General features: G+C 35.9%; 1 protein-coding gene across 1 annotated transcript in view; it reads right to left on the bottom strand.

The window, feature by feature from the left end:
• The window catches only part of CCDC178 (coiled-coil domain containing 178), a 178,879-nt gene that overhangs the window by 44,103 nt on the left and 114,514 nt on the right, over positions 1 to 20,262 (bottom strand). Inside the window, exon 17 of the mRNA XM_049825896.1 lies at positions 19,358 to 19,507. Within this exon, the coding sequence (XP_049681853.1) occupies positions 19,358 to 19,507 (150 nt within the window). The remainder of the gene's footprint in view (positions 1 to 19,357; positions 19,508 to 20,262) is intronic.

Genomic DNA, 20,262 nt, shown 5'->3' on the forward strand with positions numbered 1-20,262 from the left:
AAATAGATGTATCAATGGCAGCACCATAGTACAATCTGAGGCAAAACGAAGCTCAGTTAGCTATTCTTTATGATAAAACAGCTCCACCTTTAATTCTTTCCCCAAAGCCTTACAAAAATCTAAGAAACTTCCAGAACTGTGCATTCTTGCCCAAATAAAATAAATGTAGCCTCTGATCATTCAACAGCATAATTTTTTGACTTGGGAACAAGATTGGCAGATTGATGATTTAATGTAAAAAATCCCAAAGCATATGTAAAACTCAAGTTGTCAGAGGGCTTTGACACATGAAAAGGTTATCATGCATCAGCTGCTATGTTGTTCAGTCGGTGTGCATTCTTTCACTCTGTAACAAGTGCTCAATGCAAGATAATTCAAGGCAGGCACAGAAATACCATGGTGTAGCTTAAAAGCCTATATAGACCTATCAATAGCATCACAAGACATGGTATTTATGCCTCTAGTTAAATGGTTTGCATATCTGCATAAATTCTCTCCCTCTACCCATATTGCAGGTGCATCCACACCTGACTGGGAAATCACGTATCCCTCACTCATAGTAGGATAATTTACCATACTGCTGGTACCTGCTGCTATTTGCAGAACTGTGCACACAGACTGTTACCATTCTGCAGCTGATGGGCAATAACTTGTTCGTGTGTCAAAATTCAGGACTATATTCTTGAGGAAATGTGTGTATGGTAGTCTGCCATTAAAACTTGTAATTTTGTACTGATCCTAGTGAGGCAAAGAGGAAATGTTTTCTGAAAACGTTGTTCTGGAGTTGATACAGAAGACAGTGGCTTAAGTTTCTATAATATTTTGTTATTTATATTTTTCACTGTAAAACCAACATTCATTTATTATTAAAAGCAGCAAAAATGTGTATTTGGCAGTTATTAAAGATAGATGGAAGAACATTTAAAATTTCAGTTTTCCACCAAAGGAGCATTCTTCCAAGATTTCATTGTATTACAGGATTTTTTTTCTACGGGGAACTATTTCCAAAAGCCATTTCTGCTTTCTCATATAAATTTTGATAATTTCTGAAAGTTTCATAGTCTCTACAGTTTCTTAAATTAATTATGATTTAGTACAGTGTATGAAAACATTGACATGAACATACCACATTTAATCAAATAACATATTCTAAATACAACATTGTGATATATTGTCTATGTCAAAGTATGTTTTTCATATAATGAAAAAGAAAAATGTCAGAATTTCAAAATCAATGGTTTTGAAAATTCTCTTTCACAGAAAATTTAGAGATTTTTGCTTTTCAATATAATGTCAAGTATTTTTAAAAATATTGCAACTTCCTGCTTCTAGCCAAGTTTAGCAGATGATCATTGAGACTTTCATGGCATGATAATATACAATCTCCTGGACAATATGGTGCACCAGACAAAACTACGGGCTACAACAAACTCAGCCATGCACACTGGTAGAAGATGCTGGAATTTTCTCTCCCAGCCAAGGGGCTTAATAAAAACCAGACCACTAATGGACCTGGTGTCCAGAATAAAAGCTTAAGGACATACAACTGATGTGACGGTTTGAAATCTTATTTCACTGGGGCTAGATAATGAAAAAAAAGTACTGCTGTCGACCGTAAGAGAAGGAAAACACCAATTCCAAACCAAGGAGGAGGGAGATTTCTTTGCCTTGCCAGCCCAGCTGTATATAACAGGAAAGATCAGACTGTCTTGAATGACATGTAGCTACCAAGCAGCTCCAATACATGTCTCCTGACAGGACTATGCCTCATGACAGGGGCTATGCTGAGCTGGAAATTGCAAAGTAATGTAAATGGCCAGCTGCGAGAAGAAGTGGGCCAGCAAGGGCTTCAAAGGCCAATATTGCTCGGTTGTCTTGGACCCCATCCGACCACCTTGACATGAGTTATCCTGATGTGAAAAGGTAGGAGCATGAGGAGCTTCATGTTCTGTAGCTTGCAGACATACTTTAGCATAAAGGTTGCTGTGGTGAGAAAGATTGGACATCTCTGCTCTAAGAGGAGGATCTCCTCTAGGAGACAAAAGATTAAAATGCATACTGTCTGCCATCTCTCTTATAAAAGCACGGTAAATAGAAATCCACAAAGACTTATTGCAACATCATAATCTAGATCAAGAATTAAGGAGTTAAGTTGGTAAAGACAGAAGAAGGTGAGATGACTATTGACAATACTTATTTCTATCAGCTGAAAAATAAATACAATGAATCCTGTTCTGGCTTCTCTTTTCTTCATTCTATTGCCAAGGCAGCTCCCCACTTTAGGCAAGGTGTTCATAATAGCTAAACAAAAGTAGTGCAATTACTTCTTAATTACTCTTTCTAGCAACTTGTAAGGATGTTAAGATTTTTTGTCTCAAATTAAAATTGTCCTGAATTTATGCAAAGCTCTCCTCTCAAATAAATGTTTCTAGTGATGTGAAGATTCAGAAAATGCTTCAACAGCAATAACTGGGATGGACGCTGTGTTGTAATAATTTGGATACACTTGACTAATGCAGTTATTCGCAATGAGGTTGGCACAGTGCCCAAAGCATTGAGCAAACAAATACAGCAAGACATTCAGTTTAGCATCTTCCAATACGGCATTGAGATCTTTGTTCGGTCCAGGGGTATTGTGGACACTATAGCATACTCTATCATCAAAAATTGCTAAAATATATTTATATTTCTTTGTTAAATTCACCAGTGTGTTTTATGTAAAAAATGCTGGTGAGGCACAAGCATTTTTAATCAAATTAGTATGCAACATAAGGCAGCTGTGTATTCAAATGGGTTTTTAAGCAATTTGGTTGTTTTCTTTATAATAACAGGAAAGAACATTTTGATTTTGAAGGTGACAGAGGCAATATTACCAGAATTAAACAATCTGAATTAGCTTTTTCATGAAATGTAATATGTTTTATGCTTTTAGATGGGATGCTCCACTGCTTTCAGATGAGCCTTTCACTGTCACAGTCAATGGCCAGGAACAGAATAAGCTCTGGAGGTAGGATTATCCTCAAATTTAATTTTTTTTTAGAAGAAGCTAATGGCAAATGTTTCTAGCGAACTTTAGGTGCCTCTATGTTATAACTAGAGAACCAAGACAGGATATTAAAAGAAAAGATAAGTACAAAATTAGTAAACAAAGTTTGACATTTTGCTCAGCTTGAATTTGATGTCTGAAATGAATCTAATCTTTAGAAAGCTTCTGTATATATATAATATTATATAGTATATACTTTTTTTTTTTCAGATACACATAGGAAGAAAATAATAGAAATAATTTACATGTATAATATGGTGCCAAAGAAACATATCTTCCAAACATTTACATATTAACTTGTGTAACATGATAGAGATTTCTGCAAGGAGTGGATGTGATTTTGGTTTTGTTATATCTCAGGATGAGAAAGTTGTCCTCTGTTCTGTAAACCCACCATTTGAATGAGGTCCACAAAGGACACTAGTTCACTAATATTGTAAATAATAATTCTCTGGAAAATAACATAGTGAGTCAATATTTTATGTCATTCATTGACTTTGGGTTCAAGTGCACCAAGTATACAGATAAAAAGTATGTTTTTTCTTAACTGTTACCAACAACGGTTGTTCAGCAAATCAGGCTGGATTCTTTCTATCTGACACTTCATCACAACCCTCCTAGGTCCCCTGAGGGCTTTCCAGTTGCACCTGTGCAAATCCACTTCTTTAGAGAAGTCCACACAGGGGTACCTGTGTGTGCTCTATGTTATTCTCATGTACTCAGCTGGCCTAAGGAAAGAAGAACATGGAGATGGGGAGTGACAATGGAGAATGTAGGATGCCTACAGAGCATATTTGGTGTAGTAAACTATTAGAGTAGCATAAGTCTATATAATTCCTGACATGTGCCCTGCAGTAGATTGAAAACTTGGGCACAGAATTACCACTAGGATGGGATTATTTTCAGCTCTGTTTTCAGATAACTAGCCTGGACTTTGCACTGAAATGGTATGGTGTTCACAGTCATTCAAGGCCAAGAGATACAAAAAGCTACTCCCTGGTTTACGAACCTCTTCCAGGGTGCCAGGTACCACTCCTCTGCCCTGAGTTTTCACTAGGCTTGTGGCAGCTGCATGCTCTTTGAAGGCTGTATGTGAGACACAAGTACCCAGGAAGGTGGTTCCCTTGCAGAGTGGACTCTGGGAAGGACGTCCAGACTTTGCCAAGAGTAGTGACAAAGCTCATAGATCTAAAAACACGTTTTGTGAGTTATACAGCTTTAATGAAGTCAACACATTCATGGTCACAGAATAATCCTTTGTGTAAATCTTATTTTAGACTATGTAATCTTGAGATATCATTCACACTTTTTTAAATTATAGTGGATAACTGCCTTCTATGCCTGCCACAGAATGAGAGAGACAGTAAGAAGTTTGATGCCTGGCTGTGTCTTTATTCCTAGAAGTAACCCAGAAAGGAGTATTGCTGGGATCCCAGTATGCAGAGGAAACACAAGTCATAGGGAGTGCTGGGAAAGGAGACTGCTTGGGTGGATGACAGAAAGTAGACACTATTTCAGTGGGTCTGGAGGAAGATGCACACCCAAGATGACATTTCAAGAAGGGAAATTTTTCTTGGAGTCTTTGTTGCTGTCTTTGTACAGCCATTTTGAAAACCTTAGAAATGGAGAAACATAGAATTGGAATCAATTAAAGCAAAAAAGTGGGATCACAGAGGGATCAACACTGGACTTCTCAATAGAAGAACAATAAGAAACTCTTGTATTATCTGCTAGTTCACCAATGCAGAAATCAGATTGCTATTGTTTAAAATGATGTTTGGGTTTCTTTCTGATATGTTACTTCAGCCAATTTGCTCTCATTGGCTGAAGGAAGCTAGGCATGCATCCCTAACATCAGAAAAGTGAGTACCATCCATATCACCATGCTCATAATTACAAAAAAAAAAAAAAAAATATTTGAAGCAACCTTTGAAATACAAGAAGAAAGATTCATAAGGGAAAGCAACAGACCATCATGAGATTGCCTTTCTTATAATTCTGTAATCTCCAAGAATTGAGATAAAGAGTCTGGCAATATAAGATCTGTAATCACCTAGGAACAGAGGCAGAGCATTCTGCAATATGTCAAGACAAAAACAATTATTCAGAAAACTTCAGGCCATTAGTGTTTAGCCAGAATTCTTTTGCAAGAATATTACTAGAAATAATGGTATGGGACAAGATTACAAGACATTTAGAAACGGGTGATTTAGTTAGGGGCAGACAGCATATATTCACTAACAGTAAATTATGTTTGACAAACTAGCTTGAACTTGATAATTTTAATGTTCTGTTGTTGAAGGAATGAATTAGTGTTTGCAATTTATCTGATTTTCAAAACTATATTTGATATTTGCCATGAAAGAGACCTAGTTGACAAAGGGGGAATTTCAGGCAGTTATTCAAACAGAGTGAAAATTATCTCAGGAAAATGAAAGAGCATGTCAATTAACAATAACACTTCAGGTGGAAAAACATATACAATCAGCAGTCAATAAGCACCACTTTACTTGACCTATTACACAAATTGCACTGAAATCAATGTCAAGAATGGCTAGATTTAGTGGTAAAACATATTAGGAGTAACAAAATTACATTGGGTTACTTGGAAATGGATAGTAAAGCTGCATCAAAACAGTTTATCTCTGGAAATTAGAATAGTTCTGGTGCTTTTTCATACTGTAATTCCTCATTCCCACTCTCTTTTTTGCATTCAGTCACTCACTCTTCAATTCAGCAAATCCTTTTCAGAAAATGTGAATACTCTTCTTTTTAAAAGGGCTAGATAACTTTAAGATATTTATATGATGCATTTATTCCAACAGATCCGCAAACCTGGATTTCTCTAGCGATTTGCAGGGATTCATACCTGAGAACATGAACCAATGTGCTACAGCTGCTCCCTAGAGAAGTGAATTTCTAGCCTAGGTCATTGTTTCTTTTCTGTCTTTGTCTTGTGGTAAGAACATATCACACTTGTATCCTACAGACCTCTCCGATCGGGGCATTAGATATAATTCCTTCAGTCAAGCAAGGAAAGGTGGTTTGCCTTATATTCTTTTGGTTTAACTTCTAATAAAATATTTATCTTAATACAACCCTAAAATTCTTCAGGGAACACTCAGACTCAGCTCTAAGATTATTTGGCTTAGGACAAATTGACATACATTTTAATCCCATATGAATTTTATAACCAAGACATGTAAAGAGATCTTCGCGTCTTCTTTCAGAATTGAAGGAATTACACTTTTTGAGTGCACTTGGTACATCTGATTGAAAATTCCTACCAACACTGCTCTATGGAAAAGCCTATAGAAGTGCTATTTAAAAAAGAGGTATGAGAGACTATGCGAAATTTCAGCTCCACAGCAGTGTGTGAAGGTATCAGCCAGAGTGGTGACAGTTGAGCATCCACCCGATGCCCAGCAGCTGTGTTGTCCACTTGTCTTGCATCAGGGGCATGCAGGCAAGTGAGTTGGCTAAGCCGTCGTTTAGGGTGTAGGTGTGGCTGCAGGTAAACCTGGTTCTGCCATATCAGGTCTCCAAGCTGGTACCCAGTGCAGGCAGCACGCCAGCACAAGGGAGGAGCCAGACTGCACCTGCAATAATTTAGATTTGCTGAAACTGTCATGGAACTGTGAGCTGAATGTCCCCATGAAAGGTGGCTAATATCTACGCTTAGGAGTATCTTCAGTGGGCCACTTGTTGTGGTGGCATTCTGCATCCTCCTTTAGTCCTTTCTGACCTCAAATAGGTGTTTCGACTTCCTCTGTCCCTGACCTCTCCTAGCTGTACTGTGTCAGTTTGCCTAAGGACCTGGGGATCACTCACTCTAAAACCATCGCCACAACAGAGTGGATCACTGCCTTCACATCTGATTTCAACCAAGAAGCAGCAATAAGCTACAAATAACTTAATTGCTTATATGTCAGTATGTTTTTTTTAATTTGAAGGTTGACACAGCATGTCAGGTTAATTGAAAGATATATCCTTGCTGAAAAATGTCAAATAGCCACCAAAGGGAGATGCAAGAGTTTCAAACCTCATTGAAGCAAAGGGTTGTTTACTAACCAGTTAAGTATACAAGGTAACTTCTGGGTACAGAAACAAGGTTTATTCTAATAAAGCTTCACTTATTCTCCTGGGTCATACATTCTACTAGATTCAAGGAAAAGATTAAATCTACCTAGACTTCCTAGAAGTTTTGAAAGATGAGGGTGACTCTATCATGTAAGGTAGTACACTAAGAGATAGGAACATTCACAAAATCTAAAACCCTGGCAACCACCTTCTCCAGAGGGAAGCACAAAGCTAGCTGAAGATGGGACTTGACATATAATTACAGCATAAATAGGGTAAGTGTAGTTATACTTTTATCTTAGTTAACATTATTTCTATCTGTGTTGTCATTTTTTTATATTCTGAATGAGTGCTCTTACTTACAGACTCAACCTAATTTCAGACAAGAAAAATTTAAAGGAGCTGGGCAAAAGCACTCTTCACGGGGGGTGACACTACAAACAAGGCCTCTGGGACACCTTAAAAGTGTTGCAGTATCCCACCACATCCTCACTGTATCCAGAAAGTAAGGAAAAGCTTCCATTTGTACTATACAGGGCAGGTAGGAGCAGGAGTACCAGAAGAAGCAGGAGAGGCTTGTAGCGACTGCTGGCAGCCTTGGAAGTCCTCTGACGTGCAGTAATGTAGAGGGGTAGAAGCTTGAACCCTGAAAATCACAGGGGGACTGCACTCCACAATCCCAGTGTTAAGGGTCCTCAAGAAGTGGAATACTCAAATTCACATTCTCACTGTCTCATTTAAAGCAGAGATTGGAAAGACGTCATACCATGCTGTAGCATGCCCAGACCTGGGACATACATTTTTCTGGGGTTGCTTCCCTAAGCATCACTGATGAAACTACTTCTTTTAGCATAATTTACTCAAAATTTCTTTCAGAGCAAGGTTCTACTGTTAGGTGAGCACTTTAATGACTATTTCATCCTTTTTGTCTCCTTCAAAACTAATTATTCACAGTGTGTGACAATACAGTGAGAAACCGAGACAGACTTAGCCAAGGATAATTTGTAACCTGGTCATTCAGGCAGGTGTTCTTGGGAAAGGAGGGAATTTTATTTCCAATTATATTAACAGGATACTTGAACCTGGGAGGATACTGAGCATCTGAATTCCTGGCATTTCAGTGGGGAAATACTCCATCTTCCCTTGCTGAAAAATATCAAATGCCCTCTCTAGATCTACCTAAGAAACTGATAATTTTCAGAAACTAAACTTCTGTTTTCTCCAACCTACGACATATTTTTTCCTTTGTCCCGAATTCTGAAAATCTTAGTTTTAGATTAGCCTGAAACAAATTTGAAGAATTCTTTGTATTTTCTTCTAACTAAAAATTGACTTGCACAGCTCTGCTATACCCATTGGTGGTACAGCCAGATTACAAAAGAATGCCCAAATCTTTTCTAGCATAATATTTTATTCCAGCCTCTTCTATAGTTTACTTACTTGTAAATAATTACAGTTAATGTAATGTAACAGTGCAGCTGACTCACTAATGCTGCAGTCCAAACACTTTAACCTCAGAGATACCATCATTAGATACTACTTTTAAATTTCCCAAGAGAGCAGGAACAAAGTTCCTAGCATGGTAAATAATTGCCAGTGACAAAGACTGCTAAAATTGAAGGCAATTTGACTCATTTCACTAGGAGATAGTAGAGGAAACAGAACAGCACGATAGGTCCCCTCATCCCCACCAGACATTGTTTTACTGACAGGAATCAATATCAGCAATACTGGTAATTTCATATTTTTCTTCTGTAGACCCATCCTAACTGTCTTCTGCTTCAAGCCTTTACTGTTCTTCAGAGACATCAGTACTTGGATACTTTGGTGTAAGTCTTTCTAGCAAAGGCTTGAACTGGTTCTGCACTGGCAACAGCAACACATCAAGCTCCTCTTTACCTTGCTTCTGTGCCACTTCAAAATCAGGTTTTTGGGACACCTTTCAGACCACTTTGTTCCCTAGATCTGTGATTTTATATTTTATTGGTCCACCACAGTTTTAAAATAATGCTTAAAAGATCTTAGTGGCTAATCTTACACATGGTAAGAAAGGCACCGTCAGTAAATAGTTGACTGGGAGACCAAAACACGATGAGCTCCTTCCTGGTTTTATACCTTTTTTACTTGTTTTCTTAGGTCAGGGGTTTTCATCAGAAAGCTGAGGAGGCACATATGACAAAAGAAAAAAAATTTTTCATCTATTCCTTCTAGACAAATCTATATGCTCTTACTGTGTGCCCCTCAGCTTGTTAATGTAATGCTTTCCAAAATCTGTTGCCTAGTCCCCTTGTTATTGTCAAGGGAATCCCCTTGATTCTGCCAGTCTTCCTATGCAGAGTGATTCATTTGAATCTCAATATTAATAATTTCAGGAGTGCTGGGACAGCAGAATGGCATATCTGCTTTTCGTATGTACCCTTCTCATCCCATCCCATTCCATGGATGCTTAGAATGGTGGGCGGTTAAGTACCTAACAGGGGCAAGATAAGTATCTAACAGGGGTAAGATAGATATCTAACAGGGGTATTGATGTTTCTGAGCTATTCTTGCACAGTCTGCGGCAGCCTTGCATTCTTACGCTTAGATGTGAAGCTGAACAGCTCTTAATGAACAACAGTGCTAATATTATCTCCAAAACAGGCCATAGCTGGTGATACAAAATGGTGTATTACCCTGAAGTGGAGCACCGAATGCCAGAACAGATTGATGTATGACATACACCAAAAGAGTCTAATCCATTTAGTCAGTCTTTGTTGTGAGATAGGTCTTTTTCATAAGATCTTGATCCTTGTTGCCGTAATGCTAATGAGGTCTTCAACCAAAGCTGTATTAGGCTATTTTATATGTCTTTGTGAAAATGGCTGATTTAGCTAATGTGATACATACTGTGCATCAGGTTCTTTCCACACTGTGTTTCAAAGGATAAAGTGATTCTGCTTTCTCACTCTAAATTTCTATTTAAGCCATCTCCCATTTTTAAAGTTAATCTTGAGATTAGTCATTAACATGCCTGGTAGCCATAGTGCTGTCACTTCTCATAATATTTCTTATCCTCAACACATGAGACGGCAATTCTACCTACTTTTCTCACAAGATGGAATATTGTCTATGTGGACAAGCTTGAACAAAAAAAGACTGCTGACAGCTATAATAGTCTCCTTGAGGTTGTTGCTTACATATAATTACTTTCTCCATATAAATTTCTTCTTCTGTGAATCCTCTAGATAATTACTGTAAATTATAGAGTGCGTAGTAGTATTGGAGCTGGCTAGCACATTGTTTGAAAGTTTTTTTCCCATTCCAAATGGAAAGAAAATGCAGAAACTTTTTTTTGTGGAACCAAAAGCTTGGAATAACCCTCCCCCCCTGCCCCCGAAATACCAACATATAGTATTTCTGTCATGAAATATATTCCCTGAGATATCTGGTAGATTCAAGAGTTATAACAGTTTCATAAGTGATCTAAATTTGTGGGAAGTAATGAAAACTGAAAAGAATAATGATTGTTAGAATGAAAAGGTGTTATGACATCTAGACTTCCCATCTCTATGACAATTTAATGTGTCACTTAAGACACCTGGCATCCCATAGGTCTTTCCCAACTCTCTTTACAACTATCAGGCAAATTGCTGTCCTCAAACTCCTCAATTACAATGCTTGCCCCAATCTGCCTCACTGGGACAAGTGTCTTTGGGAGTTACCCAAACTGGAGAGAGAGGTTTGACTTAAGAACTGCAACCTCAACTTAAGAACTTGCCTCAGCTCTATGGGCTATGGCTAGTAAAGCCTTGGTTCCAAAAGAGGTCCTGGAGCCATATCTTCACACAGCTGGTACAGAGTATGCATAAATTGACGCAGACATTCAACACAGTCAGTTGAGAATTGTTTTGTCAAACTTTTTTCAGCTAATCCTAGCCGACACCGTCCTTGCTGATTTATGCTATTTTAATCCTTTCTGAGCAGAAAAAGTTTAAGAAGGTGCAATACAAAGTTTCTACCAGCTTCTAGAATAACAGTTTGCCTAAGAAGGTGCGTTAATCTCACATGTTAAACTATTAAGAGGTTTTTTAAGTTTTTCAAGCATACTAGCATGGAAAAAGTAGGCCTAATAAGACTTCAACATAAGCACCCTTAGTGAGGCATTTGGGATGAGTTACAGCGTAGGTGTGCTTTATAATCCTGAAAGATTCTAATAGCTTTGTTTATGAGCTAAAAAGGGAAGCAAAGTATGCTTTTTATTAATTTAGAGCATTTTGTTTGTTGTTTGGTGCAAGTTTTTTTGGTCAGCTATTAAATGATAAGTCAAGCTATTTTGACATCAAATATTTTTATAAAGTATTTGCAAGATTAAGCTATAACACTATGACCTTAGTGATGCTTTTAATGTAAGTTTGAAGTAAATGTGAATGAATGTGAATTTATGTATCTAATAAGAATGTAAATCTCAAACTATTAATCCATGTAGTTAAAAATGAACATGTAAAGGAGATAAACTAAGATATGGATTTCTTTTGAACTTTTGAAGGAATTTGTTTACTGCTCTGCAACCATTCAACCTGGCTACTTTATGTGTAATAAATAAGGGAAAGAAAGTAAAAACTTTACTGGAAAAAAAAGGGGGGAGTTGAGTTTAATAATGGAAGCTATTCTGCCTGTTGATTCTCTTTTTTTTTGATTAAATAAATCTGTGACTCAGTAATAATTCTAACACCTCTCTAAAGTGTTACAGAACAAAACAGCACTGTATTAGGGGCAAGTCAGCACACATATTGTAGATTTCCCCGTGCGAAAAACTCAGAACACTGGGATCAGAGCAAGGTTTACTTTCTATGGCAAGTGTGTTGCAAAACTTGCCCAAAGCTAAGTCTCCTTGCTAAATAGTAATTTCATGGATACATGAAACAAGACAGAAGATCACACCCACCATCTGACTGAGGACTGATCAGCCTCAGACCAGGTCTTTCCTGCAATTTGTGCATACAGGCACATTACCGTTTATGTACATGTTAGAAGGAATTGTCCAGTAGAAGTGCTAGCAATGTCCATCTCTTTCTGCTTTAGTTAGTAAAAAAGAGGTGCTATCCCAGTCTGTCTTTTCCTATTCTGTTCATCCTGCACTTGGGTAGAGTCTGAAAGAAGCATATGGATGTGGGGGGAAAAGAAACCCCAACAATTCTTTTTAAATAAAGGTAGAATCTATTAGGAAATAATGAAAAAGAAGCTTATGCTTTCAGGTAAAAAGCTGCTAGTGGAAGAACTGAGCTCACACAAGTTTCCTTGATCTTTTGTCTCTCAGTGAAGTTACTGATATGCAGCAATTCAACACATTAAAAACCCCTCTACTAATAAAGTTAACTGATGTTTTACAAAAGCTAATTTTTGTTTATTGCCTGATACCTTCAAACTCAAAAGCTGACATCACAACCTCCTCAGCATCAACTCCTGTCAATATAGAACTGGAGAAATATTTGATCTGCAGTCAAACTTGCTAACTTTGTGAAATAAAGGTCTGTGCATAATGGGATTGCTATCCATAACCCTCTATTTAAAGATTGTCTACAGTAAGAAACCTGAGCCGTTACAATTACTTGGAATATTCCAATTCATCTTGTTTGTCTTGATACCAGAGGTGGCACTGAGGCAGAAAATGTGGAAAGTATCCTGAAAACATCTATGACTATACAGGAAAAAAAATAGTTTTTCTTCATCTTTTCTCTCCAGATGCTAGAGAAGACTCAATTTTTAAAATAAATGTCTAAATGAATTATCAAATTTCTGTATCTCTTCTAGAAAAAGACAAAGAGATTTCAATTCCTATAATGGGACACCTTCTTCTGGGATACTTCTGCAACGGCAGAACTGTTGTCATATGCAACAAAACTGTAACCTGAGTAGCCACTGATATGGCTGATGCATGTGGAAAGGAGACTGACTTCTCTATAAATTAGCTCAATAACTTCCTTTTGCTATGAAACTAATAATTTGATTTGGCTGCCTGTTGTACTATTTTTCTGATTGAGTGATTTGAACTTATTGAGTTATTGATTCAAATTTAATTATAACATTAACTTGATGTTTACATTGTTTAAATATAATTAGCTCAAAGGAAGTTTAGTAAATTTGCATAATAAAAAGCTTACTGAAGATACTTTTTTCCCTCATGTTTTCATATGAAACTGGCTATTCTGTCAACCTACCATAGTGTCAAAAGTCTAAAGGCAGAAAGAACCTCAGTTAAAAATACTGTAAATGACACATTTTTGCTTACTAGCTACTATCTAGTCTTGTTATACTGGCAAAAAACCAAATGTCAGCTCCATTACCCATTTCTGTTCCTAATCAAAACAGCTCTGAAAGCTGGTTAAACATTTAATTTAGAAACAGATAAAAATTCAGGTATTTCTTCTATGATAATTTCCATTTCATTTACACTGAATCCTTGACAGTTTTATTTTTCATTTAAGATTTGTAAAGAAATGGGAACGGGGGAATATTTTTTGCCATAATCTTATCCATGCTTTCACTATTAGTCATGTGAAGACATGAAGCAATCCGAGATCTCCAGGTAAGTGAACTGACTAACCAAACCCACAATTTAGAGACAGAAATTATTTTTTCTTTATATGAGAACAGTATTTTTTTTCAGTTAGGTCAATGAATAGGAACAACAAAATCCAAAGGAATTAATTGCCAAAACTGACATGTGACCATTGTCAGATTTACTTTATATTCTATTTGGTCTTTCTAAACAAAGGGGACATTATTTTCAACACAGTTATATCTCAGATAAGCTATATACTAAAGGCAGAAATGTCCAAGAGGGCTCAGATAAGTGCATGAGAAAGACATGAAAATATGTTATCTATAAAAGCATAAAAGAACTTCACTTGACTTGCATGACTTTTTGTATCAAGCATGCTACAGCAGTCTTTTGATTCTAATATGAAACTATAGTAAGGATCATTGCACTAATGCATGAGGATTTGTGATAATGTTGCAGAAATTTTACTGTCAAAACTGAACTGCAGTGTAATTACTTTTGTTATCATGGTTTCTAATAACAATTCAGCATGAATTGACCCTACACGTGTTTTACTGCAATATGTCAGTTATCCAGAAGGTAAAAAAAACCCCAGAAATCAACAGCCCCCCCCCCCCCCCCCCAACTCTTACTACAGGGTGGACACCTGAAGATAGCAGATTGTGAATACGGGAATGAATATTTTACTTACATTTTAAAGCAAGTATAATTTGCATGGAGACTATTTTTAAATAAAAGTTATGTGAACAAAAACAATTGTCAAAGTTTTGTAACACTATGACACTTGCAGTGTTAAGGGCGGATTCAAGTATAGGAGTTGTTAACTTATAATGACATGTCATACCCTCTATATTTGGGAATCAACTCTAATTTCATTATGAGAACAAACGCCGATATCTACAGTACAACCATTGACACATTAGCACAATACATTGGAAGAAGTATCAAATTTTGCTCATGGAATAGATATTCTAAGATTGTTCAGTACAAAAAGAATGATATAGTAAATAATTAAATTTGTTTTTAAAGCATAATCATATGCCTGGTGCTAATATGCTAGCCCACTGAGATTTCCAGAAGAAACTGCTGTTACATATTTGCAGGGCAGATGTATTAGGCAAAATTTTGTTACTGAAAGTCTACCACATAAAGACCAACCTACAAATCTTTTACACACAAGATTTTGCCACACCAATACACAGGTAAAAATTAATAATCTATCAGCGTTATAATAAAAAAAAAATCTAACTACCCTCAAAAGCAAATGTTTAGGGAAAATATTAGGTACTAAATAGAATATATTTAAAGATAATGTCAAGATCCACCATAGTCGATTCCAACCTCATCTAGAAAAGATGGAAATGTGTGATTCGTGTTATAATGAAGCTAGCACATCCAGCATGACAGACTTGCCATTGATCAGTAGAAGATATATGTAAAGGAAACCAAATCAAAGAATGTCTTTGTGGAGGGAAGCATTTTTTTCAAAGAGAGTAAACTATTAAGAAAAACAAATTGAGACTAAGTGTATCTCAAGCTAAAGAACTATAGGGAAAAACTTTCTTGTCCAGAGTGATATGTGACTGCACTCATATTTGATCAAATTAAGTATTGGGATAAATATAAATGTTTTATGGTAGTGATTATATTTGTCATAAAGTATCTTTGCAGAGAGAGATATATTTTAGTTCTTGTTAATGAAACTAAATATTATGTATGTATGGTCTGACCAGCAACTATCCAAAAATATGATACTTTTTAAAAATAGAACATTAATTAGGTAAGCAAAACATTATCTCAAAGTCATATAGCTATTACATCTCTACAGTCATTGTAAATACCTATAAAATACTGTCTAGAGATAGGATTAGAAATGAACATTAGCAGGTTCTTAAGTCTTTGGCACAGAATAAGAATATGTTTTAAAAACCTTTAAATGCTTGAATATGATTTAAAAAATAATACTAAGTCAAAGGAACATAATAGTAGCTCAGAATTTTTGAAATATCTGCATTTAGGAACTTAGTTTTCAGACACACTAGAGTGACTATGCCCCTTTGAGCTTAACTTGCTTCTGTTTCATAACACAAAACCCAATGGCTCCAAGAGGAAAAGTTACCAACATCTAGAAAATGTCAGCAGGAGAGGACGTCCTCTTCTCATCCACCTCATATCTGTGGCAGTAAGAATAAAACACTCAGCTCCTCCCAAGAGCATGCCTTTGCTTTCCCTGTGCAGAAGAAGGTCGTATGCTTTTTAAGGGCATAGTCCCTCTATTCAGCAATGTATATCCCCTCCACTCAATAAGCGCACCTTCCTCAGTGCAAAGAAGCTCACAAAGTCATGACAAAACACTTCATGTTACCAAAGCATTATTTCACCCATCATCAAGACGATCCTTTTCTGGGGCTGAACAAAGCAGCTTCTTAGGAGCCCAAGGAAAACCTACTTCATTAGTTAGAGAAGTTACTACGACCAGTTAAAATTATGCAAAAAAAAAAAAAGAAAAGCCATTTGCCTTTTACATTAGTATTTGTAAAAATTGGCTTCTAATTTTGAGTAATTATATATATAGGGAAGAAAGTTCTCAGGATTTAGGGAAGGATGAACACACTTTCTTCTTCTTGAATGTTCATGTCATTGTAATGCATACATATAGCACAGCACCTACAAAAATCATTACTTTGACACTCCTCCAGAATTGATTTTCTGTTGCAGTTGTAATTTGCTTATTAGCAAAAAACCTAAGAAGAAAATACAGCTTCTTTTTATAGGAGCTGTATGTAATCAACACATTTTTTCCTTTTGTCACAATTCCTAAATACTTTCTTTATGTGATAATGGTAGAAATATTTTGTTTTAATAGTTGGACTCGTTATTTGTTTAAGAAAATGAAGAGTTATCAAAAAGGAAATTAGATTAAGTTGCCTCTGTAATCCTCAAATTGATATTGTGAATACAATTTCTCTTCTTCATACACGTAACACTGCTAAACGTACAGAGGACTGTCCGAAATTCTAAACATTGCCATCACTAATTTCCACCACAAGCTCGGTATATGTATTGTAATGCTGATTATAAGCTCCTATAGAATAGCCACATACTCATAACCATTTTCTTCATAAACAAGACTTTAAAAAGCCAAACAAATGATTATATAGCACTGCTGATGAAACTAGATCCTGTTGGTATTGCATTGCTATTACGCTATATTTTACTATGTTTATTTTATTGTATTCAAATTGAGAAGGAAAAAAGCAATATATGCCAATTCATTTGCAATTTTCTTTGCTTCCAGACTACATCATTGAGATGCATGATAATATCATCCATACTATGTCCAGAAGAGGTAAACTGTTGAGTGGGAAATCTGTTTCACAAATATTACCAAGAACTATTAAATTATGAGAATGTAGAAGACAGATATTCTTACATCCAAAGAAACAAATGACCAGATGATAATCTAATATATATATATTTTTCTGTCAAAAGGCTGGGAGAGAGTATGCCCTAATTCTACATTCAGAAAAAAATACTTTAAATTCCTTCTATAATCCACTCCTTTTAAGAAAACATTTCAATACTCATAGCATTGTCTCTGGTATCATATCAACAGAATGTAGTTGACACTCACTTGGTGAAGAAAGATAGGCAATAATTTCTTCTACTTTTTATGTTCTAAATCTCCAACTTGTTCTCCAAATATGTTTATCCCGAAGAATATATGACTTAAACCCAGTTTTGTTCTTCAAATATAGAAGAGCTATGCAGTTAATAAGAATATTTTTGAAGGTATTTTCTTATTTATATTTGTCAGGAACAAACTGAAAACACTGAATTTTAAAATTAGAGATTAACTGAGATGGTATATGAGGAAATGAGCAATGGATGAAGATATGGCTATAAGACATAAAATGGATCGATAAGAGTAAAGTAGTAGCAAATAATCCGAATTTCACATCTAATGTATTTATTTGAAGACTTCTACACCATACTTTTAGAAAATGGACTAAAATATCAGTATATCAAGACCTGGTTCCTGCATAAATTACCTGAGTTAATAAAGGTTCTTACCTGAAATTGTTGCTGTGAACTTAAGGTTGTGACGGTGTGCTCCCCTGCCTCACCAAAACTGACCTTTATTTCCCGTAACCCTGCTCAAGTGGCAAGCACCAGTGGCAGCGGTAATGGATGCATCTGGTCATGATGGCTGCATTTGGCTCAAAGTGGACTTGGTGGTGACAGATAACAACACAGTAGACAAGGGCTAATTTGAACAATGCACCCACCTAACCATGGTGCTGGTCAATGTCTGACTCAAGGCAAATCTGGAAGAAACTAACATCTGTAGTTGGTATGTAAATATGACTATAAGTCAATTATCTTACTCCATAAATAGTGGACGGCCTCGGGCCCGCTGAGCTCTCCTGCATGGCAGCGGGCTGCATGCCAGGATCTCCCCTGGAGTACGGATGCCTCTCAAGGTTACTCCTTGAGATTGAGAGATTCCTTGCTGCAACAGATTCTCAGTAAGTGAGTAATAACATGCTAAACTTTGAAACCCTAACTAAGTCGTATAAAGGGCTGGCTGTGCACATATAATCCTTTAGACATAAACTGTTGACCAAGTCTGGGACTAAGTCTGGATCCACTGCATCTAAACTCTCCTCTGAGGAGTTTAGAACGCAACAGGGTCCATTCTGAACCTTGTGACTCGACAGGAGGGTCTCCCTGAGAGTTTTGTCTGACCCTGTCATCTATGCAGTAAATATCAAGTGAACTTTCCCATCAAATCTTGTTAAACCACTGCCACATTTACTATCAAACTTTGTTAAATTGTTGGTTTATATCAATAAACATGCTGCTACTTCTCTGAGTGAAGTGCATCACTCCATCCATGACAAAGGTCTGATGACTTAAATGCATATTACTTTTCAGAAATATAGACATGAAAGGCAAGCAAACAATAACCTGTCTAAAATATCTGAACAATATTTTTAATTGATTATAGTTGGCACTGATAGGCTTGTATTTTGAAAGCTATATATAAATACAAAGAAAAGAAACAAAAAAGACTTTTTCTGTAAATTGGAATTACATTTCCACAAGAAAGTTTTACAACATCACTTGACTCAGGTTCCACAGCACTTTTAAATTGAAAAAGAATAATTAAAAAAAAATTTAAAATGTAACTAATTAGTCAATAAAACATTACACATGGCCACTATACCTCCATCACGGAAGTTCATGAAACTAGATTTTACGTCTTTTCATTTTCATTTGATTATTTTCTAAATTAAAGGCTTATGGAGTCTGAGTGTAGATGTTGTGAAACTCACAAGTTCCAGAAAAAAGTGTTTTATGGGGAAGTTATGCATAATGCTAAGGGATATTTTAATTACTGCATAATACCTACAAAAAAATATGTTTCAGGTGCAAAAGTGGAATTCATAAATAATAAATTTTGAATACCTTACATGAACTACTCTGTAAAACTAAAAAAACCCCAACACCCCAGCAAGCAAGCAAAAAAATGAAAATATGAAAAGTGTGGAATAGCCAAGAAGAAAATAAGAATTCAGGTGATAGGTATTACTAGCAAGTATTCTATTGCTGTTACGTAGCTACATTGATCAAATGAATTTTAGAGATGAGATAAATGAATTGAATGAGTGATATTAGCACTTTACCTGTTGATGATCTCTAACGGCAGCTTCCACCCTGATTCTATTGTCATAGAGCTCTGTAAGATCTTCTTTACTGTTTAAGTAGTAGTTCTGAAAGATTTGATATTCTTGAGCTAACCACAGATTTTCTTTAATGATTTGCTCCAGAGCAGCCTAAGGAGAAAAGTAATTGATTACACGTACTGTAAAATACCTTTCTAAAAAATAAAATCATAGGTCACTTCCAATTTCCCCGACTCATTCACTTATGAACATCTGCAAAATATAGATGACAAGATTATGATCTCAGTGAAACAAATGGCAAAACTGCAAATGAATTTCAAGTGGTTAGGATTTTGCTGAATATATTTATACCAAAGGAAATGTTATTAATAAATTATTTGTGCAGAAAATGATGTTGTAAATAGTTACAGTATGAACTACTAAAAAGACCACATCCTTTACCTTACTATATAAGACCATTCTGCATAGAAATTATCTTGTCTTAATTGACAGAGAACACATCAAATTCTTCAACCACATTTTAATTTTCCAAACTCTCTTTTTCCAACTAATTTGCAAAACTGACACAATGCAATACTTATGTATTTTTTTAATAATTTTAATGCTTCCAATTTGATTAACTTGATTTAAAAGACTGATATAATGTTTGAGTCTCATAGTTCACTGCTAGGTGAAGTTGAAGTTGTTTGGAATGTATGCTTCTGCAATAAGAAAAATTTCCATTCCTTTAAATCTGAGTTTGACTGAACTCCCTGTGATTATAATGCATGATCTTGCAAGAGTCACGTAAAATTCTGAAGTATTTTATCTCTGATTTAATTTATTTTTAAATTGATTTTTGACAAAGAATTCTGTTTCAGTTTTCATTATTTTTCCATTAAAAAGCACTTAGGGAAGGGGAGCCC

Source organism: Accipiter gentilis, chromosome 2 (genome assembly GCF_929443795.1).
Source record: "Accipiter gentilis chromosome 2, bAccGen1.1, whole genome shotgun sequence".
NCBI classification, from domain to species: domain Eukaryota; kingdom Metazoa; phylum Chordata; class Aves; order Accipitriformes; family Accipitridae; genus Astur; species Astur gentilis.